Source organism: Rhincodon typus, chromosome 2 (genome assembly GCF_021869965.1).
Source record: "Rhincodon typus isolate 14 chromosome 2, sRhiTyp1.1, whole genome shotgun sequence".
Lineage (NCBI taxonomy): Eukaryota > Metazoa > Chordata > Chondrichthyes > Orectolobiformes > Rhincodontidae > Rhincodon > Rhincodon typus.
This window is the reverse complement of record NC_063333.1, coordinates 110,555,409-110,582,374: the sequence shown is the minus strand read 5'-3', so window position 1 is coordinate 110,582,374 and position 26,966 is coordinate 110,555,409. Positions and strand designations below refer to the sequence as shown.

Sequence of the window (26,966 nt, the reverse complement as noted above, 5' to 3'; positions counted from 1 at the left end):
CCTTTTCTTACAGTCCTTCCTTTTCACTGGAATATACTTTTGCTGAGCACTTTGAAAAATTGCTTTGAAAGTCCTCCACTGCTCGTCAACTGTCCCACCATAAAATCTTTGTTTCCAGTCTACTTTAGCCAAGTCCTCCCTCATTCTATTGTAGTTCCCCTTGTTCAAGCACAGGACCCTGGTATTGGATTTTATCTTCACACTCTCCATCTGTATTCTAAATTCAACCATACTGTGATCACTCCTTCCAAGAGGCTCCCTAACTATGAGGTTATTAATTATTCCTGTCTCTTTACACAGGACCAGATCTAGGATAACTTGCTCCCTCGTCGGCTCCATTACATACTGTTCAAGAAAACTATTACGGATACACTCAACGAACTCCTCCTCAAGGCTACCCTGACCGAGCTGGTTCGCCCAATCTACATGTAGATTAAAATCCCCCATGATAATTGCCGTACCTTTTTTACAGGCATTAGTTATTTCTTTGTTTATTGCCCACCCCAATGTGATGTTATTATTTGGTGGCCTATAGACTACGCCTATCGGTGACTTTTTCCTCTTAGAATTTCTAATTTCCACCAAATGGATTCAACCTCATTCTCCATAGAACCTATATCATCTCTCAGCACCGCCCTGATGTCGTCCTTGAATATCAGAGCTACACCACCTCCCTTACCTTCCTGTCTGTCCTTCCGAATAGTCTGGTACCCTTGGATATTTAACTCCCAGTCGTGACCATCCTGTAACCATGTCTTCGTAATGGCTACCAAATCATATTCATTCGCGATGATCCGTGCCGTTAACTCATCAACCTTGTTACGAATGCTACGAGCATTCAGGTAAAGTGCCTTTATGCTAGTTTTCTTGCCCACATGATTTCCAACATCTCTAATAATATCTCCTGAGTTATCCTTCCTTTTTGCTTCTTTCATATTCTGCCTTGAACTTAAACCCTCCTGCGCACATGCTAACCTGCTGTTACCTTTTTATTTACCATCATACTCCCTGTCGTTTTCCCTTTCCCTTCCCCCCAACTCACTAGTTTAAAGTCCTAGTGACCACCCTATTTATCCTTTTCGCTAGAACATTGGTTCCAGATCGGTTCAGGTGGAGACCATCCCATCGGTACAGATCCCTCCGGTTCCAAAACTGATGCCAATGCCCCATGAAATGGAACCCCTCTTTCCTACACCACTCCCTTAGCCACGTGTTTACTTCCCTAATTTTCTTATCCCTAAGCCAATTTGCACGTGGCTCGGACAGTAATCCAGAGATTATGACCCTCGAGGACCTGTTCCTTAATTTTGTTCCTAGTGCTTGATAATCCCCAAACAGGTCCTCCATCCTAGCCTTGCCTATGTTGTTGGTCCTAACGTGAACCACAACAACTGGATCCTCCCCCTCCCGCTCCAATATCCTTTCAAGCCGGTCAAAGATGTCCTGCACCCTGGCACTGGGCAGGCAACACACCATGCGGGACTCCCAATCCGGCTTGCAAAGGATACTATCTATCCCCCTAACTATACAATCCCCTATAACTACCACTTGTCTTTTTGCTCCCCCCTCTTGAATGGCCTTCTGCACCATGGTGCCGTGGTGAGCTGGCTCATCCTCCCCGCAGCCTTTTTCCTCATCCACACAGGGAGCAAGTATCTCGTACCTGTTGGATAAGGTCAAAAGCTGAGGCTCCTCCACTCCTGAACTCAGGATCCCCCTACCTATCTCACTTGCAGTCACACCCTGTTGTCCCTGGTCACTAACTGAATTTGAATTACTTAATCTACCAGGTGTGACTGCCTCCAGAAACAAAGCGTCCAGGTAACTCTCCCCCTCCCGCATGTGCCGCAGTGTTTGAAGCTCAGATTCCAGATCTTCAACTCTGAGCCGGAGTTCTTCCAGCAACCAACACTTGCTGCAGATGTGGTCACTGCTGTTCACAATGGGATCAGCCAGCTCCCACATCATACAGCTACAGCACATCACCTGCCCAGTCATCTCTACTTAGTTTATTACTTTATATCAATTTATGAGTTAAATACTTTCTGATACTTCTCTGCTATGGTCTTTTCAAATAACCAATTCGTAGATAAATAAAAAAAAAAGTAAATTTTTAAACAATTACACGATACAGAAGAAATAGAAAAAGTATAAAAGCCTTACCTTAGCAACATACCACAGAGTCCTTTTTTTTTGGTTAGAGGAGGAGGGCGGGTGGGAGAAACTACACGTTTAGTGTCTTGGGTTCAGCCGCTGCCCAAATATATTCCCGGCAGCCCCCTGGTCCTCGCTGTCGCCTCTCCATCTGCTGCTGAGAAATGAAGGCCACTGACGCTCGAGGTAAGCCCTTTAAGAGGGAAAACTTACCTTCCCGGCAGCCCCCTGGTCCTCGCTGTCGCCTCTCCCTCTGCTACTGAAAAATGAAGGCCGCTGACGCTGAAGAAGGGTCAGCCTTCCTGCTCCTCTGATGCTGCTTGGCCTGCTGTGTTCGTCCAGCTCTACACCTTGTCATCTCTAGTAATTATGGCATGCTGACTTTAAAAATAATGTTATAATTAAATCTTTTCAACTCAGGAACCTGAAGATGCAGTTTTTATTGCAATAGCAGAAGCAATGGATGAAATGGTGGAAAATGATGTTGATGCCTACTGGCTAGTCAAATACTTTGTGAACCAATTCAATAATAAATACAGCGATTCAGTAGCTCACTTGGTAAGTGACATGCTAAATGTAAATTGTTTGTGTGTCCAGCAAGAATTAAGTTAATGAATTAACACAGTTCGCATTTGTCATGAATGGTAATTGGTTAAGACAGTATGAGCATTTCCATGTACCTTTTTCTATTCTGGCTTCACTACTAAAAGCAGGAGGAGAATTTGTCATGGTGTTGTCTGCATGCAAACAATTCCTTATTTGCTGAGTAGACAATACCTAGTTAAGCTATAGTGCCTCACCTAGTTTGCTTCAATTTTGAAAATTATAAATTAGTATAATTTGTAAATCTACCCGAGCTACTTTTGGTACCACTAGACATAAGACTTAACCAGTATGTTAAAGCAAAATACTGCGAATGCTGTGATGGTTAACACTGACAGCCACTCTTCTCTCCCTCATACCATAACTCAACTAGATGACTCTTCCCTTCAATTTCTCTGTCTTTTACAGGGCAAGATTTTCAAACACTGTTTACTATAAGTCCCGTGAATCCCACAACCAATTTCATTCTTCCCTTTCTCCATCACTGTCACATCTGTTCCGATAATGCAGTCTTCTGTATTAGCACTTGTGGAATGTCTCCCTTTTTCCTTTAACCAATGATTCTCTCCTATGCTCCATTGTGTTGTTAGAATCCTTGATAGTGTCCATTCTATTTCAAGCTCTTCTGCCCTGATCTTACCCTATTTCTGAAAACGATAGGCTTCATAATACAGAAGAGATCTTTCGGCCTATCAGGTCTGAATTGCCCAAAAACATACCTAAAACCCACACAAGTCCTGCTTTCCCACACTAGGCCCGTTGCCATGAATGTTATGACACTTCAGGTGCTCATCCAAATACTTTTTTCTGGTTGTGAGGTTTCTTGCCTCAACTACCCCTTCCAGGCAGTGCATTCCAGAACCCCACCCACCTCTGAGTGAAAACTTTCTCCTTAAATCCCCTCTAAACCTCTTTCCTTCCTCTTTAAAATTATGCTGTCTTATTATTGACTGTTCAGCCAACCCTATCACATTTTATAAGCTCTATACACCCTGATTATCCTCATAATCTTCTACACCTCTATCAGGTACCCCCGCCCCGCCACCTTTCTCTGCTCCAAGAAAAACAACACAAACTTATTCAGCCTCTATTTATAGCTGAAACATATAAAACAGAGAGTAACTTTGGAAGGGTAAATGCAGATGACACAAAGATTGGGAAGACTGCAGACAGTGAGGAGGATTGCCCAAAGATATAGCAGGATAGATAGGCTGGAAACTTGGGTGAAGAAAAGGCATGTGGAATTTAATCCAGACAAATGCGAATTGATGCATTTTGGAAGGTCTAATGCAGCCAGGAAGTATACAGTAAATGGCATAATCCTTAGAAGCATTAACATTCAGAGGGATCTAGGCATATAGGTCCATGATTCTCTGAAAGTAGCAATACAAGTGGATAAGGTGGTCGAGGGCGTATGGCATGATTGCTTTCGTTGCTTGGGGCATAGTGTATGAAAATATTCTTGCCCTTGTATAGAACTTTAGCTTGGAATATTGCGTACAATTCTTGTAGCTACCTGAAGGATGTGGAGGCTTTGGAGAAGGTACAGAAAAGATTTACCAGGATGTTACCTGGTTTGGACGGTATTAGCTATGAGGAGAAATTAGACAAACTTGGTTTGTTTATACTTGAATATTGGAGGTGGAGTTTACCTAATAGAAGTTTACAAAATTATGAGAGGCCTGGATAGTCTGAATCTTTTTCCCAGGGTAGAAATATCAATTACTATGTTTAAGGTAGAAGGGGGATGTTTAAAGGAGACGTGAGAGGCAAGTCTTTTGCATAGAGCGGTATGTGCCTGGAATGCATTGCCGGAGGAGTCAGAAACAAATATAGTGTCGACATTTAAGAGCATTTTGACAGGTACATGAATAGGCAGGAAATAGAGGGATATGGATTGCATGGATGCAAAAGATTTTAGTTTAGAAAGGCATCATGTGTTGGCACATGATTGATGGGCCGAAGGGCCTGTGCTGTACTGTTCTTTGTTCTTTGAAATGCTCCCTCCCAGGCAACATTCTGGTGAATAACCTTTGCACACCATCCAATCCAATCACAGCATGGTGACTAGAAGTGCACATACTACTCTAGCTGTAGCCTAACTAAAGTCTGTACAGCTCCAGCATGACTTGCCTGCTTTCATAATCTATGCCTTGACTGATAAAGACAAGGATCCTGTATGTCTTCTTAATTACTCTATTAACCTGTCCTGCCACCTTAAGGGATCTGTGGTTACAAGCATCCCAAGATCCCTCTGTCCTCCCCTTCAATCCAATAGACTCTGTATTTAACAGTTTTATCTTCCAATACTTTCACTAACCCCATTGTAATATCACCACTGAACAGGTCTTCTAATTCCTTTATCAACATTTCAAAGGCATTGCTTTATCTGTCATGCCCCAACAACCCCTTACTTTTCCTTGGCATTTTTGCAAGCACATAGATGAGATGCAGCGTCTACTTGTCCACTTCTTTTTCACTGTCCAAAGCTCCAAACGTTGCTTCAGGATGAAACTTTGATTAACTTGTACCCTATTCAATTATGCAGAATATTTTTCACAGCCTTGTGCCTTCTTTGAATTGGGGTAGACCAAACACAGACTAGGTGACTACTTTGCAGCACACGATTATTCAGTTTGCAATCCTGACCCCATGCTTTCAGTGGCCTGCCATTTTAGTTCTCAACTCTGATTCTTTTCTGTCCTCTGCTCCTTTGTTTTCCAGAGTGGCTTAACATAAGCTCAAGATCAGCATATCTTTCAACTGGCTATTTTACAACTTTGCAGATTCAATTTTAAATTGTAAGCTCTACCTATTTAGTTTTCTTTTTCTTTCCTAGTTTGCTTTTCTGCCATTATTTCCTTCCATTTTGGATGGCAGCTGTTTATCATTCTGGCACTTGCACCTTCTTGAAACACTTAGAGTCGTAGAGATTTACAGGGTGGAAACAGATCCTTTGGCCCAACTTGTCTATGCAGCCCAGTTTTCACAATTAAACTAGTCCCACTTGCCTGCGTTTGATCGATATGTATCCCATCCATGTACCTATCCAAATTTTTTTTTAGTTTACAAAATTGTACTCACCTCCACCACTACCTCTCCAGCAGCTTGTTCCTGATACTCACCACCCACTGTGTGGGGAAAAAAAAATGCACCTCTGGACCCTTTTGTATCTCTCCCCTCTCACCCTTAAACCTATGCACTCTAACTTTGTACTCCCCTACCCTGGGGTAAAGCTGTTGGCTATCTACCTTAGGTATGCCTCTCATGATATTTTAGGCCCCTATAAGGTCACCCCTCAGTTTCCTACGCTGCAGGGAAAAAAAAGTCCCAGCCTATCCAGCCTCTTCTTATAACTCAAACCTTCCAGTCCAGGTAGCATTCTAGTAAATATTTTCTGCACTCTTTCTAGTTTAATAATTTCCTTTCTGTCGTAGGGCAAGCAGAACTGCTCCCAGTAAGCCAAATGTGGCCTTAACAATATCGTGTTCAGCTGCAACAAGACATCCCAACTCCTATACTCAGTGCTGTCACTCACCCTGTTAACGCATTCTTGCTTATAAACTATATATCTCTAATGCCTCCAGGTCTGATGAAATACCATCAACTCAAAATCATGGCAGTACTCAGCAGGTCAGGTTACATCTTTGGTGACAGTTAACATTTCATGTTTTAGATCTGACTTGTCCAGTATGCTGATGTAGCAATCAGTATGTGACAGTAGCTCCTTGTTTTGCCAAAACTGAGATAATCAGTTATGACATTGATCCGTTCTGTCATTAGAGAGTCAGAGATGTACAGCACAGAAACATGAGATAATCAGTTATGACATTGATCCGTTCTGTCATTAGAGAGTCAGAGATGTACAGCACAGAAACAGACCTTTTGGTCCAACTCGTCCATGCCGATCAGATATCCTAAATGAATCTAGTCCAATTTGTCAGCATTTGGCCCGTATCCCTCTCAACCCTTCCCATTCATATACCCATCCAGATGTCTTTTAAATGTTGTAATTGTACCAGCCTCCATCACCTCCTCTGGCAGCTGATTCCATACATGTACCACCCTCTGAGTGAAAAGGTTGCCGCTTAGGCCCTTTTAAATCTTGCCCCTCTCACCTTATGTCCTCTAGTTTTGGACTCCCCTACCCTGAGGAAAAGACCTTGGTTATTCACTCTATCCACGCCCCTCATGATTTTATAAACTTCTTATAAGGTCATCCCTCAACCTCAGATGCTCCAGGGAAAATAGCCCCAGCCTGTTCAGCCTCTCCCTATAGTTCACACCTTCCAATCCTGGCAACATCCTTGTAAATCATTTCTGAAACCTTTCAAGATTTTTTTTTCTTTTATTTATTAACGAGATGAGGGCATCGCTGGCTAGGCAGGATTTATTGCTTGTCCCTAATTGCCCAGAGGGCAGTTGAGAGTCAACCACATTGCTGTGGATCCGGAATTACATGTAAGCCAGACCAAGTGAGGAGGGCAGGTCCCTTCCCTAAGGGACATTAGTGGACCAGATACATTTTTCTGACAATCGACAATGGATTCACGGTCATCATTAGATTCTTAATTCCAGATATTTTATTGAATTCAAATTCCACCGTCTGCCATGGCGGGATTCAGACCCGGGTCCCCAGATGTTATCTGGGTCTCTGGATTAACAATCCAGCTATAATACCACGAGGCCATCACCTCCCCAACATCTTTTCTACATCAGGGAGACCAGAATTGAATACAGTGTTCTAAATGTGGCCTAATCAATGTTCTGTACAATCCAACTTCTATACTCAATGCACTGACCAGTAAAGGCAAGCATACCAAACACCACCTTCACTATCCTATATACCTGTGACACCACTTTCAAGGAACTTTGAATCTGCTCCCAAGGCCCCTTTGTTTGGCAATATTCCTCAGGACTTTACCATTAAGTGCATAAGTCCTGGCCAGATTTGCCCTACCAAAATGCAGCACCTCACATTTATCTAAAACTCCATCTGCCACTCCTTGGCCCATTTGCCCATCTGATCTAGGTCCTATTGTACTCTGAAGTAACCTTCTTCATCGTCTGCTACACCACCAATTTTGGTGCCGTCTGCAAATACCTTACCTCCTATATTCACATCAAAATCATTTATATAAATGACAAAAAGCAGTAGACCAAACACCGATCCTTGCGGCACACCAGATCACAGGTCTCCAGTCCAAAAAGCAACCCATCACCGCTACGCTCTGTCTTGTACCTTCGAACCAATTTTGTATCCAAATGGCTAGTTCTCCCTGTATTTCATGTGATCTAACCTTGCTAACCAATCTACCAGGTGGAATCTTGTCAAACACCTTACTGAATTAAACTTGGTGACCAGTGAAATCCTCCTTGTGGGTCAACAAACAACATTCAGTCAGTAGACATTAGTTCTTTACACTCAACACCAGACATACACCTTTCAAGTTTGCACACCTTGATTACACTGTGCATAGATGCACATGCATACAGCAAAATATGTCATTGGAACAAGGCTTAAATGATAGCTTCCAGAACCTGCTCCATCATTAAATAAGATTATGGCTGAAAATCTACTGCAAGTTCATTTTTTTATACTGTAATTTGTTCACTTTCCAAATAGTACCATTCTTATTCTCATTAATATAGTCCTGTCAGGTAGGGACATAAAAAGATTCACCACCTTGAGTGAAGAAGTTTTTCCTCATCTTAGTCCTAATTATCTGATTCTTTAATCTGATGACCTGTAGTTCTAAGGTCCCCCGGAAATGGATACAAGTTCCCAGTATCCAGTCCTCCTAGGAATGTTTCAATGTTTCTCATTTTGAAACCTACAGAAACTATAGGCCTGTTTCTACTAATTCTTTCGTTGTAGGACAGCCCTTTCATTGCAGGAAGCAAAATTGTCAGCCGTGGTTTGTAGCAAGTGTATTTTTCCTGGTGGAGATGCTGTACATCAAGTACTCTTCATGCAGAGTGTAGGAGCATTGGATTTAGCTCCTCAAGTTTGTTCTGCCATTTGATGAGATCATGTCTGATTTGAAACCTGACTTGAAACTTTTGACCAACAAAAATTGTTAGGTCACATCAATTGCCATTTGTAAAAGGAAGTTCGAAACTTGTATCATCCTTTGGGTGAAGAGGTGTTTTCTAATATTTATTTTTGAAAGATCTGTCTCTAATTTTTTAATGGTGTCCCCTAGTCCTAGCCTTTGAGTGAAGAAGTACTTTCTCCAAATCTACTCTATCTGTTACCTTTAATAAGTTGAAAACTTTTATCAAACCACTTTTAACCTTCCATGTACAATTTGTGCATTAAAAACAGAAAATGCCAGGAATACTCAGCAGGTGAGGCAGCATCTGCCGAGAGAGAAAAACAGCATTAGCATTTCAGGTCGATGACTTTCCATTGGAACCTGTATTTCTAGCATTTCTCACCTGATCTTTCCCCTGGTATGACTTCCACGTCCATTCCCTTATGTCCAAAGGACACAAACCTTCTAGGATATAATTGATAAGTTGTTTAACCATTCACTGACATATTTGGCTGAACTGTAAAAAAGTCCTGGCCTTCTTTGCTAAAACTGCTGTCAACTCCAGTATTGTCCCAGAATGAATAGATAATCCTGGGTTTTTTTTCTATCCTTCAAAGTGTCATCTTATACCACTACATGTTTCCTCCATGCTTATCTCCATCAATGGGTATAACGGGATTCTGTCAGCTGCCTCTGCAGCATTCCTTCCACGAGCCCACTAGGCCAAACCTGCACTGCTGCTTCCCCCGTCATGTTCCGAATTTGTCTCTTTCTCTAATTCCTCTCCCATTTCTGTTCGTGTCCTATCTTATCCATGAGATGCATCTCCTATGCTGTCAACCTTTTTTCATAAACTGCTGACCATCCTACTTCCTCTCCCTGTACCAGTGGTAAACAATATTGCCAGTGTTTCTGTCTCAAGGTGTTATCCCTCTCTGTTACAAATCTGCCTTCATTACTCTTCTCCTCTAAAAATCTTTGACCCCACTGTTTTTCCCATCTGCCAAACTACACCTACAGTATTGAAACAATTCTTCTCAAAATCATAAAAGATTTTCATTGGATGCGATAATTCCTCCCTGGAGGAGACATGGAAGGTGTTAAGAATAATTGGGCTGGAGGAATGCTCTTCAAACACCGCAGCTTCAACAATTAAGTGTTGAGCAACGAGTTCCAATTTTCCTGATTTGCTATAATTTTGGGCCTCGACGACACTGGCATGATTACCTGCTTTCCCTAAGGCAAGAAGAGTGGCAATTTTTCCCAGCTGTGAAACCAGGGAGACCTGCTTTCCAGATTGACCAAGGAAGTTGTGGGGGAGGGGGCTACTTAATTTGCCCCAATCTTGGGAAGTGAGAGAGTTGGGGAAGTGGGAAGAGGATAGCTGCTCAAGGTTACTCCCCTGTCCTTGCCTGTGACCCGTCCCTTTCCTTTTTGTGAACACTACCCTGTAGGACCCAAAGAGAAAAGCACTTGTCTTTTCACCCTGCAGTGATGAAATCTAGGATGCATCTTACTATTCAGCTCTTAAATAACTAATTGGAGCTTGATTGGCGTGCTTTCTTAATGTTCGGGAGTTCTTCACCCTTGAAGGTGTCTGCCCCCATCTCACATGGATCACTAAATCTCAGCCAGTGTGATTGTGATATAAGTAAACTATATCTTTTCTCAGCCACCTCAATTTTTTGTAACCTTTGTTGCAAATGACCGCTCCATCCTGCTTCAATGACTCCCCACTGCCATCCAGCTTAATGTGTCTGCTGTCATGTGGTTCCCATTCTCCTTGTGCTGTCAATCAAAATGCTTCTTGCAACAGCTTCTCTTCTTACTCCCACATAGTAACCTCTAGTGTTCCAAAATATATATTCCTTGTCCCTTCTTCTAGACTTGGTTAACTTGCCAGTGTTTGCTGACAACATCAAGGTGTTGAGTCAACATCCAATAGTGGGTGAGCAAAAATTCGACTTTTAATATATGATAGACTTGAAACTTGTTTTTGGTTAGATCCAAGCTGTTTCCTAGCCATCAAGTTCATCTCTGTTTCTGCTACTTTGTTATATTTTACCTCAGTGAGATTAAAAGCACATTTGCATCACTATTGTCTATTTGTATCTCCATAACATTGTTCAACTTCATCTGTTTCCGCTCACCTGCCAAAAATGTCAAATCATATCTTTCTAATCTCTAGGTTTGACTACTGAAGTGCATTCTGACTAGCTTCTCCATGTCCTATCCTCTGTAAACTTAAGTCATCCAAAATTTTCTGCCTGTGTTTTAAGTCACGCCAAGTGCAGTTTACTTAGCTACATTGGCTCTCGCCCCAGCAACCTGTTGATTAAAATTCCATCCCTGTTTTCCAATCTCTCCATAGCTTTGCTCCTCTCCATTTTTGTAGCCTTCTCTGCCCATACAATCCTGCAATATCTATACCCAATCTCCAGCCTGTCAACCTATGCGAGGAGCGGTGAGGACTCTGTATCTGTACACCATGGAGTTTAGAAAGATGAATACTTTACAAAATACTGAGAAGCCTGGATAGACCAGACATAGAGATGATGTTTCCACTTGTAGGAGAGACTGGGACACAAGAACACAGCCTCCGAGTGAAGGGATGATCATTCAGAACTGAGATGAGGAGGAATTTCTTCAGCCAGAGGTGGCAAATTTGTGGAATTGGTTGCCACAGAAGACTGTGGAGGCAAAGTCACTGCCTGTATTTAAGACAGAAAAAGGCAGGTTCTTGATTAGTAAGGCGATCAGGAGTCATGGGGAGAAGGCAGGAGAATGGGGTTGAGAAATATATCAGCCATGATTGAAGGTAGAGCATACTCGATAGGCCGAATGGCCAGATAAGCTCACATTCTGCTCCTACATCTTATGGTCTAATCTCATTAATGCTTTACAAGTGTTCTATTATCACCACTTTTATAACAGACTCTAGCATTTTCCCCATTACTGAGGTCAGGCAATCTAGTCTGTAATTCTGTGTGTTTTTTCTCCCTCCTTTTCGAATAGCAGGGTTACAGTTTCCAATTTCAATTTGTAGTAACTACTATAGAATCTATCAAATTTTGGAAGGTGACCACCAATACATCCTTTATTTCTAGGATCATTTCCTTTGGTACTCTGGAGTGTACATTATGCTGGGGATTTGTTGGCCTTTAACTCTGTTAATTGCTGTAGCATCACTTTTTCTTACTAATACAGGTTTTCTTCATTCCCTCCCTCACACTAGGAATCTTTGGTTCTCTATTATTTCTGGGAAATTATCTGTGTCCTGTTTTGTGATATATGTTCGATTCTTCTGCCTTTTCATTGGTCCCCATCATAATTTCCCACATTTCTAACAAGATCATCAGCAGTCTTTTTTCGCTTTTACAGAAGCTTTTACAGTTAGTTTTTATGGCCACTACAAGTATAGAATCATAAAATAGAATAGAATCATACAACCCCTACAGTGCAGATAGAGACAATTAACCCATTGAATCTCCATCAACCCTCCGAAGAGCATCCCACCCTTTCCCCGTAACCCCATATTATCCACAGATAATCTCCCTAGCCTATACATCCCTGGACACTATGGAACAATTTTGAATGTTCATTCCACCTAACCTGCACACCACTGGGCTGTGGGAGAAAACCAAGCACCTGATAGAAACCCATACAGACACGGGAAAGTGCAAACTCCGCACAGACAGCCACTCGAGTTTAGAATAGAATCAAGGTTTTGACGCTGTGAGGCAGCAGTGCTAACCACTGTGCCATCATGCCTCCTGCATTTAGTTATGAGTTTACTCTCATTGTATTTTCCCCCTCTGGATCAATCTTTTTATTCTCTTTTGTTGAGTTTTGAACTATTCTGAGTCGTAAGGCTAACTGCTTTTTCTAACAATTTTACATGTCTCCTCTTTGGATCGAATACTGTATGTAATTTCATTTATAAGCCATAGTTGAGTCACCTTTCCTGATTTATGTGTGCACCAGATAAGAATGTATAATTGCTGTAATTCATGCATATGTTCGGTAAATATTGCCCAATCCATATCCACCGTTGATTCATTTAGTAAGGTTCCCCAATCACATCAATGCTGACCTGTGCCTCATACCTTCGTAGTTCCCTTTTATTTAGATTCAGGCCCGAGTTTCAATTTCAACTTCTTCACTCTAGCTTAATGAACAATTCTGTTGTTTCACGGTCATTCTTGCACAATGTACTCCCCATAATAAGCTTATTAATTAATCCTTTTTTCATTGCACAATGCCCAGTCTAGGATAACCTGCTTTTTAATTAGTTCCTTCATGTATTGGTCTAAAAAAAAATCATGTGTACACTCCAGGAAATCCTCCTCCACAGTATTATTGCTAGTTTAGTTTATGTAATCGATATATTAGATTGAAGTCCATGATTAAAAATGTACTGTTACTGCATGTGGCTTTCATTTCCTGTTTAAGCCTTCCATTGCATCACCAAACCTATCTAAAGGCCGATAGGTGATACCCCTCCAATACTTTCTGCCCATTGGTATTTCTCATCACCATGCACACGGATTCCATACCATGATTTTCCAAGCCAATATGCTTCCTTATTATTGCATTATTTACTCTATTACTAACAGCCCATTTTTGTTCCCTATTTGTCAATCCCTCCTAAATATTGAAGTTGCCTGGACATTCAGTTTACATCTTTAGTCGCCCTGCAGCTGTGTCTCTGTAATGGCATAATCATGTATATTTACTTGTGGTGTTAATTCATTTACCTTCAGGTTAGGTGGACTGGCTATGCTAAATTGCTCATAGTGTCTAGGGACGTGTAGGTTGGGTGGATTAGCCACGTGAAACGCAGAGTTACAGGGATAGGGTAGGGGGGTGAGTCTGGGTGGGATGCTCCTCAGAGAACTGGTGTGGAGTTGGAGCAAATGACCTGTTTCCACACTGTAGGGATCCTGTGAATAGCTTCTAATAGGGAAATGGATAAAATATTCTTGGGGCAGCACAGTGGCTCAGTGGTTAGCACTGCTGCCTCACAGCACCAGGGACCTGGGTTTGATTCCACCCTCGGCAACTGTCTTTGTGGAGTTTATTGCAAATGTTATACACATGAGACACGTGTCTAAGACACAATGCCTTTAAATTTGATCAGATGACCTAATGTCTCCTGATGTGGCTCAGTATCATGCGATAGCCGTATGATAAGCCTTGGGTGTTATATTACATTAAAGGTGCTATAAAATTTGTTGTTGACAAACCTGCCCTACTCCTCAAGAGGCTCACATTACTTCTAACTGTCCTTTTTCCTAATTAATTGTTAATGTTTTGATGTGTTGACTTTGATGTTCCTTGCCAGATTCATTTTTGTGCTCCTTTTTTGTAGTTTGTCCCAGGTGCTTTGTTACCCTTAGCTAGTCTTTGGCCCAAATTTGTACTATTATTAGCAGTTTTATTTTTGTGTGGTCTCTTATGTATTTAGTTGTCTTTTTGATAAGTAGTTGTCTTTTGTCCAATGGGTGTATAAATTGGATCTGTTTCATGTTCAATTATGTTTGAATCGCCCCATTGATTATCTGTTACTTTATCCATTAAGAAATTCAGTTTATGCTGGACAGTCTTTATCTTATCCTGTCGAAGACAGTCTTACTTAAAAACCTTTCGTTTTTTACTTAACTTAACTTGAACTTTTATTTTACTTGAACCTTAGCATGTTTCTCGCTTTCCATCACCACAGTTGTCATTGGTTACACATTCATGAGCAACTAGTTTGTTCACTAATTGTGTTTCATTGCTGATTGCTGAATTGATATATTATTCCCACTGCTGATTCAAGTTTGTACTACTGCAGAAAATACTCGAGATGCACTAAATAAATTTGTTACTTTTTATTTCTGCCAGAATATGCTAGTCTGATAATCCCAGTCTATATGAAAGTTAAAATTCATCATTAAAAGAACCTTGCCTTCACTGCATGCTTGCTTAATCTCAGCAATTAAGAGCAGCCACTTTGCACCTAGTGTACATCTGTAGCCACAAACAGACACGAGGAGAACATGTAAACTCCACACAGACAGTCACTCAAGGCTGGTATTGAACCTAGCTCCCTGGAGCTGTGAGGCAGCAGTGCTAACCACTGAGCCACCACACTGCCCAACAGAAGATTCAGAATGTCTCCTCAGTCTAGGGAATAGCTTTGAGCTGGCTGTTCAGAGCTCATATACAATGCACACATAATCGTACAGCATGGAAACAAACCTTCAGTCCATAATCTCAAACTAAACTAGTCCCACCTGCCTGCTCCTGGCCCATATCACTCCAAATCTTTCCAATTCATATACTTATCCAAATGTCCTTTAAACATTGTAACTGTGCCGACATCCATCACTTCCTCAGGAAGTTCATTCCACACCCTCTGTGTGAAAAAAATTTGCCCCCACGTCTTTTTTAAATCTCTCTCCTCTCACCTTAAAAATATGCCCCCTAGTTTTGAAATCTCTCATTCTAGGGAAAAGACCAATAACATTAACCGTATCAATACCCCTCACTATTTTATAAACTTCTAAAAGGTCACCTCTTAAACTTCTAGGCATCGGTGAAAAAAGTCCCAGTCTGTCCACCTTCTCCTTATCACTCAAAACTTCCATATCTGACGACATCCTGGTAAATCTCTTCTGAACCCTCTCCAGCTTAATAATATCCTTTCTATAACTTTCTCACATTGGGACACTTCTATGTTCCTTGGTACAATATGACACTGACATGTTCTGTTACTTCCTTTTATTTTTTTGATAACGATCAGCTCCATCATTAACCTGCAATCATACCTTATCCTTCACCTTTGATTTTCTAATTTTTCATGCAAGTTGACCCAGCCCTCGTGATTTAGTTTCAAACCCTCTCCACAGCCCTAATTACACAACTTGCCAGGACTCTGGTCTCAGCATGATTCAGGTGGATCCCATCCTATTGGAACAGCACTGAAACTGTACAGTGGGATCTGTGACATAATGAGGCACTTAGTGGAGCTGTTCATTCACTCAATAGGTTTTTTGGTAAATGAATATAAGTCAGTTTCACTAGATTAACTGTGGGATAAGATTACAGAAATCTCTTCGCAATATGGAGTGGAATTAACTGGATTTAAGGCAGATCTCGTGTCTGTATCAGCATCTCAATGACTGTCAGTTAATAACTACTGCTTTCAGGGGTTCTTGCTATCTCTCCTGTTCTCTTGCCATTCCTCTGTCTCTTTGCTCCATTTTGAAACTCTCACTTCCCACCTTGAGAGGTCACTTGAGCTAGGACTTGATCCCGTAACAATCCATCAAAGTGAAGTCCACACCAGGCCCCTCCTGTACCCTCCTCATGTCTTCAGTTATGTTCATCCCAATTACAGGCAGCATTCTGATTAAAACCTCTATCTACATCCCTCAAGAGAGCTGTGTCATTGTAACCCGCTTTCACTCATCCTCTCGGAGGCTGGTTCACAGAAGGTCATTCAACTGATACTCGCAGAAGGAAGCATCTTCAAAATAAAGGGGAACAGACTGCCTAATGTGCGTAAATGGGAAGAGGGTGGTTGAGAGCATTAATCCCCCTCCGTTAGGGACACATGCCCGTTGTGTGTAAATGGGGAGAAGGTGGGTGAGAATGTGAGAGTATGGGAGGCAGAATGGAGGAGTTTATATTGTGACTGGTGGGAGGTAACCATATTGAGACGGTGATTTGGAGGGGAAGAGTATTTGATTGGAGGAGATTGGCAGGAGACACAGGGAGCAAGTTTGGTCTGGATGGAGTGGGGATATTTTAATGAGGTTGTAGCTGGAGAAAAATGCTTTGTAGGGGCTCTGAGTTGGAGGGAGGGGATTAGGGAGGTAGGTTTTCCCAAGAGACTTGAAGTACAGTGAAGTGGGGTGAATTGGATTTGAATTTGGAGAGGAATAAAATAGAAGAGGGAATTGGAAGAAAGTAGATTGGAGGGGAGGTTATTTTGCCTAAGGAAAGTAGGAATTTGGGGGAATCTACACTACCTCAATGTGATTGAGACAGGAACGGTTGGAGGATACAGATCTAAGATTAAATCAACAGATAAGGCTAGTGGTTACAAAATAGATCAAAGGACATAAGTAAAGGCTCTGTATCTGAATACATGTAGCATTTGGAACAACAAGCTGATGGAACTGTTAGTGCAAATAGTAAGTTATAAATACAACCTGAAAGCCATTACCGGCTGCAGGATGACATCAATCGAGACCTGAGTATTTTAAGGGTATAGGCCATTTAGGAAGGACAGGGAACTAGGAAAAAGTGGTGTGGTTGCTCTGTACATTAGGGATGATCTAACTTCAGGAACTAGAAATAGAATCAGGTTAGGCTGAGATAAGAAATGATACCCATAAATAAATGATAACTTGGTGATGGGATTCCGGCCAATGTTTAGTTATTTCAGAGGCAACGTTCCCGAAGAAAATTTGCTCGCAACAGTCTTTGTGTTGGAGTAAGCATTTCTGGAATTATGCTGTTATTTGGAAAGCTTGACTTGTTCGATCCTGCCATTGAAGACTGGGCCCAGTATGTGGAAAGAATGTGATATTCTTTCTGGGCAAATGACATTGGGGCAGATGAAAAGCAACGTGTAATCCTTCTGACTGCTCGCAGACCAGCAGAATTTTCAGTCATTAGGAGCTTAACTTTCCCTCAAGCATTGGATAATAAAACCTTTCAAGAGTTTGACCTTGAAGAGGCCAGCAGAGTGGTGACGCTGATTGGCTGACGTGGAGAAGATCTGCATCACTGCAGTCACTGCTTCCAGAAAGTGGTTTGTGGAGGGGCTGTTGTCAAGTGACGTGGCTGGCTCTGTTCTTAAGAAGGGAAGGACAAAGAGCACTAGAGCAGTAGTTATAGGGGACTGTATAGTTCGGGGTACAGATAGGCGCTTCTGTGGACATAAAATGGTGAAATAAATAGGATGGTGTGTTGCCTCCCTGGTGCCAGGGTCCAGGATGTCTCTGAACAGGCAGAAAGCATTCTAGAGGGAGAGGGTGAACAACCAGAGGTTGTGGTACATATTGGTAATAACGACATAGGTAGGGTGAGTGACGCGGTCCTGCAGTAGCAGTTCAGGGAGTTAGGTAGAAAGTTAAAAAGCAGGACCTCCAAGGTTGTAATCTCAGGATTACTCCCTGTGCTACGTGCCATTGAGGCTAGAAATAGGAGGATAGTACAGCTCAACACGTGGCTAAACAGATGGTGTAGGAGGGAGGGTTTCAGATATCTGGGCCATTGGGATCACTTCCAGGGCAGGTGGAACCTGTACAAGAAGGGCGGGTTGCATCTAAACTGAAGGGGCACAAATATTCTGGCTGGGAGGTTTGCTGGTGTCACTCGGGAGGATTTAAATAGCTTGGCGGGATGGTGGGAACCGGGAACCGGGAACCAATGCAACGGTGAACTGACTGAAAGGGAATTAGAGAATAGGGCCAGTAAGCGTCCGAGGAAGAGCAGGCAGGGTGTGGTTGCTGATCAAAGCGGATCTGGTGGACTGAAGTGCATCTGTTTCAAAGCAAGAAGTGTAACAGGTAAAGCAGATGAACTTAGAGCTTGGATTAGTACTTGGAACTATAATATTGTTGCTATTACAGAGACTTGGTTAAGGGAGGGATAGGATTGGCAGCTTAATGTTCCAGGATACAGATGTTTCAGATGGGATAGAGGGGGATATAAATGGTGTGGGGGAGTTGCACTACTTGTTAAGGAGAATATCACAGCTGTACTGCAGGAGGACACCTCAGATGGCTCATACAGCAAGGCAATATGTTTAGAGCTCAGGAACAGGATGGATGCAATCACAATGTTTGAGGTTTACGATAGGTCTCCCAACAGCCAGCTGGAGATAGAAGAACAGATATGTAGGCAGATTTTGGTAAGATGTAAAAATAACAGGGGTATTGTCATGGGTGATTTTAACTTCCCACATATTGACTGGGACTCACTTAGTGTATGGAGCTCGGATGGGGCAGAGTTTGTAAGGAGCATCCAGGAGGGCTTCTTGAAACAGTGTGTAGATAGTTCAACTAGGAAAGGGGCCGTACTGGACCTAGTATTGGGGAATGAGCCTGGCCAGATGGTTGACATCTCAGTGGGGGAGCAGCTTGGGAACAGTGATCACAATTCAGTAAGCTTTAAGGTACTGATGGATAAAGACAGGTGTAGTTGTCAGGTGAAGGTGCTAAATTAGGGGAAGGCTAATTACAACAATATTAGGCAGGAACTGAAGACTGCAGATTGGAGGCAGATGTTTGAGGGCAAATCAACATCTGGTATGTGTGAGGCTTTCAAGTGTAAGTTGCTTGGAACTCAGGACCAGCATGTTTCTTTGAGGATGAAGGATAAAGATGGCAAGTTTAGGGAACCTTGGATAACGAGAGATATTCTGAGCCTAATCAACAAGAAAAAGGAAACATTTATCAAGGCTAGGTAGCTGGGAGCATGCAAAGCAAGGGTGGAATACAAGGAAAGTGGAAAGAGACTTAAGCAAGGAGTCAAGGGCTAAACGGAGTCATGAAAAGTCATTGGCCAACAGGATTGAGGAAAATCCCAAGGCTTTTTATGCATATATAAAGAGTAAGAGTGTAGCCAGGCAGAGGGTTGGCCCACGCAAGGACAGGGAAGGGAATTTATGTGTGGAGCCAGAAGAAATGGGTGAGGTATTAAATGAGTACTTTGCATCAATATTCACCATAGAGAAGGATTTGGTGGTGGATGATGAGTCTGGGGAAGGGTGTGTAGATAGTTTGGGTCATGTTGAGATCAAAAGGGAGGAGGTATTGGGGGTCTTGAAAAACATTAAGGTAGGCAAGTCCCCAGGGCCTGATGGGATATACCCCAGAATAGTGAGAGAGGCAAGGGAGGAAATTGCTGGGGCCTTGAGGGAAATCTTTCTACCCTCACTGGCTACAGGGGAGGTCCCAGAGGATTGGAGAATAGCCAATGTTGTTCCTTTGTTTAAGAAAGGTGGCAAGGATAATCCAGCTAATTACAGGCCAGTGAGCCTTACGACAGTGGTAGGGAAATTATTGGAGAGGATTCTTCGACATAGGATTTACTCCCACCTGGAAATCAATGGGCATATTATCGAGAGGCACCATGGTTTTGTGAAGGGGTGGTCATGTCTCACTAACTTGGTTAAGTTTTTTGAGGAAGTGATGAAGATGATTGATGAGGGTAGGGCAGTGGATGTTGTCTACCTGGAGTTCAGTAAGGCCTTTGACAAGGTCCATCGTGGCAGGCTGATACAGAAGGTAATGTCGCACAGGGTCAGAGGTGAGCTTGCAAGATGGATAAAAACCTGGCTCAGTCATAGAAGACAGAGGGTAGCTGTGGAAGGGTGCATTTCTGAATGGAGGGCTGTGACTAGTGGCGTTCCTCAGGGATCAGTGTTGGGACCTTTGCTGTTTGTAATATATATAAATGATTTGGAGGAGAATGTAACTGGTCTGTTTGGTAAGTTTGCCGATGACACAAAGGTTCGTGGAATTGCGGATAGCGATGAGGACCTTCAGAAGATACAGCAGGATATAGATTGGTTGGTGACTTGGGCAGAGACATGGCAGATGGAGTTTAATTCAGAAAAATGTGAGGTAATGCATTTTGGAAGGTCTAATCCAGATGGAAAGTATACAGTAAATGGCAGAACCCTTAAGAGTACTGATGGGCAGAGGGATCTGGGTGTACAGGTACACAGGCCACTGAAAGCAGCAACGCAGGTGGAAAAGGCAGTCAACAAGGCATATGACATGCTTGCCTTCATCGGCCGGGGCATTGAGTTTAAAAATTGGCAGGTAATTTTGCAGCTTTATAAAACATTAGTTAGGCCGCATTTCAAATTTTGTGTTCAGTTCTGGTCGCCACACTACCAGAAGGATGTGGTGGCTTTGGAGAGGGTACAGAAAAGATTTACCAGGATGTTGCCTGTTATGGAGGGCATTAGCTATGAGAAGAGGTAGGAGAAACTTTGGTTGTTCTCACTGGAACGACAGAGGTTGAGGAGGGTCCTGCAAGATTATGAAGGGCATGGACAGACTGGACAGTTAGAAGCTTTTTCCCAGGGTGGAAGAGTCAGTTACCAGGGGCCATGGGTTTAAGATGCAAGGGGCAAGGTTTAAAAGTGACGTACGAGGCAAATTTTTTACACAGAGGGTGTTGGGTGTCTGGAACTCGCTGCCGGGGGAGGTAGTGGAAGCAGATACTATAGTGACTTTTAAAGGGTGTCTTGACAAATATCTGAATAGGATGGGAATAGAGGGATACGGTACCCGGAAGTGTAGGGGGTTTTAGTTGTGACAGGCAACGTGTCGATGCAGGCTTGGAGGGCCGAAGGACCTGATCCTGTAGTGTAATTTTCTTTGTTCTAGTTGATGGATTTAGTTAAGGAATATTACAAACCCAAGCCTCCTCTAATTCTGAGAAGCTTTCAGTTTTATTCAGCTGTTTGAGAACGAGGGGAATCAATAAGAATTATTGATGAAGTTAATATGACTGGCAGAAGCATGTGATTTTGGGGAACCCTGAATGAGATGCTGAGAAACTGTTTGGTATGTGGGATTAATGTAACCATGCAAAAGCATCTACCAGCTGAAGCCCAACTGGACTTTTAAACAGGCACTACAACTGACTTTGTTATTAGAAAATATCGGAAGCAGAGATTTACAAGGCATCCCAATGGAAGTGGACACCCTTACCTGTGTAACTGAACTTGGGGAACACGACCTGAGTGTGGGCAATCGCAGGCACTCAAGCAGAGCATATGCTGAGCGGAGGGACCCCAGGTCAACCCACAGCAAAACCCCATAACAAAGCCAAGCATCATCCAAAATGCTAAAAGGGTCTTCAGGATCCAGACAGGCAAGCCATTGTAGTTGCTTCCAGTATGCAGTCTTGAGACAGCAAATGAGTCCTAGACTTAAACTGAGGCTGGTATCTAGGAGAGTGCATACCCTGGAAAGTCCATCTATATGTTAAATTGCTGAGCAACATCCAAATCAGAAGCAATTAAAATAAATGTCTGGTCAAATGGTCACCTGGTTCTCATGGATGTTGATACTGATGTAGCTATATCAGTGGTTGCAGAACCAGACTTTAGCAAGATTTGCTGTGGACTCCACCCCTTAAGTTTGCGTAAGACCTCAGCCAGACTGAGAACATACACCAGGATCCATTACACATTGAGGGTACGACTTCGTTTCTGGTCTTCTATGAGAAGCAATTGGTGCTGTTATCTCTGATTGTAGTAAGAAGCTCAGACCCAAGCCTGATGGGGTGGAATTGGTTAAGAAAGATTCACCTTGATTGGCTCAACGTTTTTCGACTAGAAAACGGCTGCCTGAGTGAAGTCCTAATTAAATACTCAGAAGGGCTAGGGGCTATCAAAGGGGTCAAAGCCATTTTATGTGTTAACCAGGAAGCTATTCTGCAATTTTGCAAGTCATACCCAGTGTCATTTGCCTTGCGGGCAAAAGTAAAGGTGCAAGTCAGGAGGCTGGAAAACAAAGGAATCATCAAACCAGTGCAGTTTGCAGAATGGGCAACACCGGTCATACCAGTTGTGAAGTCTGACAGCTCAGTTTGTCTTTGTGGGGATTTAAGCAAACAGTAAACTGCTTCTTGCAGCTGGATAAATACCCAGTCCTTTGCATAAGAGACCTTTTTACACGAATCTGGCAGAGGGGCTGTCCTTCACAAAGCTGGATGTGAGCCACACCTACGTACAATCGCGACTAGATGAGGAGTCCCAGAGGTATGCCATAATTAATACCCATAAGGGTTTGTACCAATATACAAGACTTCCATTTGGGGTAACATCAGGCTGCACCATTTTCCAATGGACAATGGAAAACGTTTTACAAGGGCTTCCCTAGGTTGCCATTTATCTGGATGACCAGTAAAGAGCACATAGTGCTTAAACATTTCTGCCAGGTAGGCTACGCCTTAGAAGGGAAAAATGTGTATTTCGGGCATCCCAAGTGACCTGCTTGGGCTACAGAGTCGACCAAATCGAGTTACACCTGTTGGAAGATAAAGTGGGGGCAATCAAAGGTGCCCCAGCTCCCACATCTGTACTGGAGCTTAGGTCTTTGCTTGGATTGGTGAAGAATTACGGGAAATTCATATGTAACACAGCTTCCATCTTGGCACCCTTGCAACTGCTATTGAAAAAGGGTCAGCCGTGGAAATGGTGCGTAGCCAAGAAGTAGCCTTTAGGAAAGTGAAAAAGCAGCTATTGTCATCTAAGGTGTTGGTCTACTACGATCCCAAGCAAGAGATGTTGCTGACATGCAATTCCTCCCCTGTATGGTTTTGGGGTAATGTTGACTCACTGGTGTCACAACAGAGTGGAACGCCCGATGGCATATGTTTCCCGGACTTTGGCCGAATGCAAAAATGCCCAGTCGAGAAGGAAGGTTTGGCGGTCATCTTTGGTATGAGAAGGTTCCACCAATACCTTTTTATGGACATAAATTCGTCATAGTAATGGACCACAAACCCCAAGGCAGTGCTGCCCTTAGCTTCTGGTCGAAGTCAGCGTTGGTCCCTTATTCTCAGTGCGTACAATTACAAGGTGGAACGCTCTCAGGAGGCCAAGTGGCAAATGCAGATGCCTTAAGCCGCCTCCCACTGGCAGATACTTCACCAGTGGTTCCTTCCCTGGAGGAGTCCATTCTGGTTTTAAACTTGCTGGACACCCTTCCAGTCACTGCTGACAACATCCGACTGTGGATCAAAAAGAGTCTGTCCTGGAAAAACTAAAACAGCTGGTGCTAATGGGGGACACAGAAGGGCCGTCACAACCAGGATTGAAACTTTTCTGGGCCCAGCGAGATCAGATCACTGTAGAGGATGGCATGTACTATGGGAAACAAGAGTGATTTGACCCAAGTAATGGTTGCCACCAGATATTGGCTGAACTCTACTAATGTCATCCAGTGGTTTCCAAAATGAAGATGTTAGCAATAAGTTGTGTCTGGTGGCCAGGATTGGATGCCAACATAGCTGTATTGGCAGGGCAGTGCCCAGAGTGTCAGTAAGGTCAAATATTACCACTGGCAGTGCTCCCATATTCATGGAAATGTCTAGGTAAACTGGGGACAGGGAATGGGGAACGGGATGTAGTGATCAGAACTAGGGCCAGGTGGATATCATTGACTGAGATCCTTGATTGGGTTGTTAACGTGGGCCAATCAGGGAGTCCTGGCTGACAGATGTAAACAGGAGATTCAGAAGGTCTGCTCAGTCTAGGGAATGGCTTTGAGCTGGATGGTCAGGGCCATGTACTGTGTACATATAAATAAAGGGTGACTTAGTGTTGGGATTCTGTCCTCTGTGCAGCTATTTCAAAGTGTTAAAATGAATTTTACCTTGAGAAATAATCAAATTTGCTGCAAATTTATCATATACTACCAACTTTCCCTGCATACTAGAATCATTAGGTCATAGAGGTTTACATTGACAGAAAAAGGCCCTTCAGCCCATTGAGTCTGCACAGGTCGAAAACAACCACCGAATTTCAGCGTTCGGTTTGTAGCCTTGGCATCGCAAGAGTACATCTAAATATGACTTAAATGTTAGGAGGGTTTCAGTCTCTTACTACATTTTCAGGCAGTGAGTTCTGGATTTTGACCACCCTCTGGGTGAAAATTTTTTCCTCTCATCCCTTCTAAATCTCCTGCCCCTTACCTTAAATCTGTGCCCCCTGTCATTGATTCCTCCATCAGTGGGAAAGGTTTCTTCCTGTTAACTTTGTCTATGTCCCTCATGCACATCTCAATCATATCACCCCTCAGTCTCCTGCTGCAAGACTAGATTTGTTAAATACTGTTGTATGAAAGTAGTATTTCTAAGAGCAGCTTTGAGTACTGTCTCTTTTGGAATTTCTTTGATGAAGTATAGTTTGTTCACTTCATATTTTGTTCCAAGAAGGGAAACTCTTAATTCTTACTTTAAATTATATTTTGAAGAGATGCAGAAAACGAATCAATAATCCTTAGTATTCTCTCCTTTAATCTTGTCATCTAATCATTGAAAATATGTATTTGTCTTTGACCAATGGAGTAGCCGAAGAGCCTTGAACATTACCTGAATCTGGAAGACAGCAAACTTCTCACCCACCTTAAGACATGCTTGGCTATGAATAAACTCCCATATGACTTGTGGTTCATGCATTGTTTTGCAGGCTGTTTGCCTGAATCCAGCCTTCAAAGGTAGGTGTTCTATTGCATTAGTAATTACAAAATATCATAATTATTTAAAATAAAAATGAATGTGTGCATTGCATTAGCAGTAAATAGGTAGTTTGCTGGATGAAATGGTGATATGTCGAGACATACAGCATGGAAACAGACTCTTCAGCGCAACTGATCCATGTAAATCAGTTTTCCTAAACTGAACTAGTCGCATTTGCATGCATTTGGCCCATATTCCTCTAAATCTTTCCTATCCATATACCTGACCAATTGTCTTTTAAATGTTGTAATTGTGCTCGCCTCTACCACTTTCTCTGGAAATTCATTTCATATTTGGACCACCCTCTGCGTGAAAAAGTTGCCCGAGGTCCCTTTTAAATCTTTCCCCACTCACCTTAAACTTATGCCCTCTAGTTTTGGACTGCCCTACCCTGAAGAAAAGACCTTGGCTGTTCACCTTATCTGTGCCCCTCGTGATTTTATAAACCTCTATAAGGTCACCCCTTAGCCTCCTAGGCTCCGGGGAAAATAGGTCCCAGCCTATCCAACCTCTCCTTATAACTCAAACCCTCGAATCTCGGTAACATCCTCGTAAATCATTTTTGCATCCTTTCCAATTTAATAACATCCTTCCTAGATCAGGGCGACCGGAATCGTATGCAAAATTGTACATACGACAATGACGCTGCAATCATTTTATATGTTGGTATGTATCAAACATATGAAAAAGGTATGCCCTATTGTCAGAATTAAAAACAGAAATTGCTGGAAAAGCTCAGCAAGGTCTGGCAGCATCTGTAGAGAGAAATCAGACTTAAATGTTTTGGGTTGAGTGACACTTCCTCAGAACACAGCCTGAAAGAACTTCAGATGTTGAAAATCTGAAACAAAAACAAATTGCTGAGGAAACTCAGCAGGCCTCACAGCATTTGTGGAAAGAAATGTTTCAAGTCCAGTGACTTCTTCAGTTCTAAAGCCATCAGGGTCAGGGACTTAACTGCTTTAGCCCCATTCGTTTGTCTAGTACTACTTCTCTGGTAATGGTACTTAATTCCTCCCCTGTATTCTTTAGTGTTAATGAGATGTTTGAACTATCTTCCACTATAAAGACTGTTGCAAAATATCTGTTTAACTCCTCTGCCCTTTCCTTGTTTCTCATAACTAACTCCCCGAGTCATTTTCTAAGGGACCTTTTTTCATTTTGACCTCTCTTCCTTTTATATTTTTAAAGAAGCTCTTATTGTCAATTTTTATATTCCTCATTGGTTTGGTCTCATTTATTTTGCCTGTCTTTATTATCTTTTTAGTTCTCACTCGTTAGATTCTGAATTAATCCAGTGTTTGGGGCTATCATTGACTTTTGTCTCCTCATATGTTTTTGCTTTCAACTTTATACCTTCTTAACTTCCTTGGTTAGCCATGGTTTATCCCTCTCTTAGAATCTTTCCTTGTTACTGGGATGTATTTTTGCTGAGAGTCATGAATGACCATCTTAAATGTTCGCTGCTACTTGTTTACTGTCTTCCCTGCTAATGTATCTGCCCATTTTAGAGAGCACATCCTTAATGTAGGTATGAGATATCCTGTCAAAGGCCTCCTCCTGGTCCAGGCTGATGAGGCAAGTGTCTACCTCCCTGTCCTGTACATAGGCGAGACTGTCAGCAATCTTCCTGCACATACAGCACCAATTTGGTCAGTATGTTAGTTGATAATGCGATTTTAATCTGAGTCTTTTAATACTTTTTTCCACTTGGGCCATGTTGATTGTTGATATTTTCTACCATTCAGTGAAGCCACTAGATGCCTTCAGTATCTTCCGTAAATGACAACTGAGTCCAGAGAGTGTATGTAAATGACTATTATTTGATTGTGGAAACAACCACAGTTCAAAGCTGATCCTTTTATTTTATCATGTACACGTACCTATTTGCCTGCTAAAGTCATA

The 26,966-nt window shown here is 42.4% G+C and overlaps 1 protein-coding gene across 5 annotated transcripts in view; it reads left to right on the top strand.

Moving 5' to 3' along the window:
* tbc1d7 (TBC1 domain family, member 7) overlaps positions 1–26,966 on the top strand; it is a 70,304-nt gene that overhangs the window by 32,483 nt on the left and 10,855 nt on the right. For all 5 annotated transcript variants that reach the window (XM_020512216.2, XM_048614804.1, XM_020512215.2 and 2 more), the window contains 2 exons: positions 2,575–2,712; positions 24,894–25,039. In XM_020512216.2, coding sequence (XP_020367805.1) covers positions 2,575–2,712; positions 24,894–25,039 — 284 coding nt within the window. The remainder of the gene's footprint in view (positions 1–2,574; positions 2,713–24,893; positions 25,040–26,966) is intronic.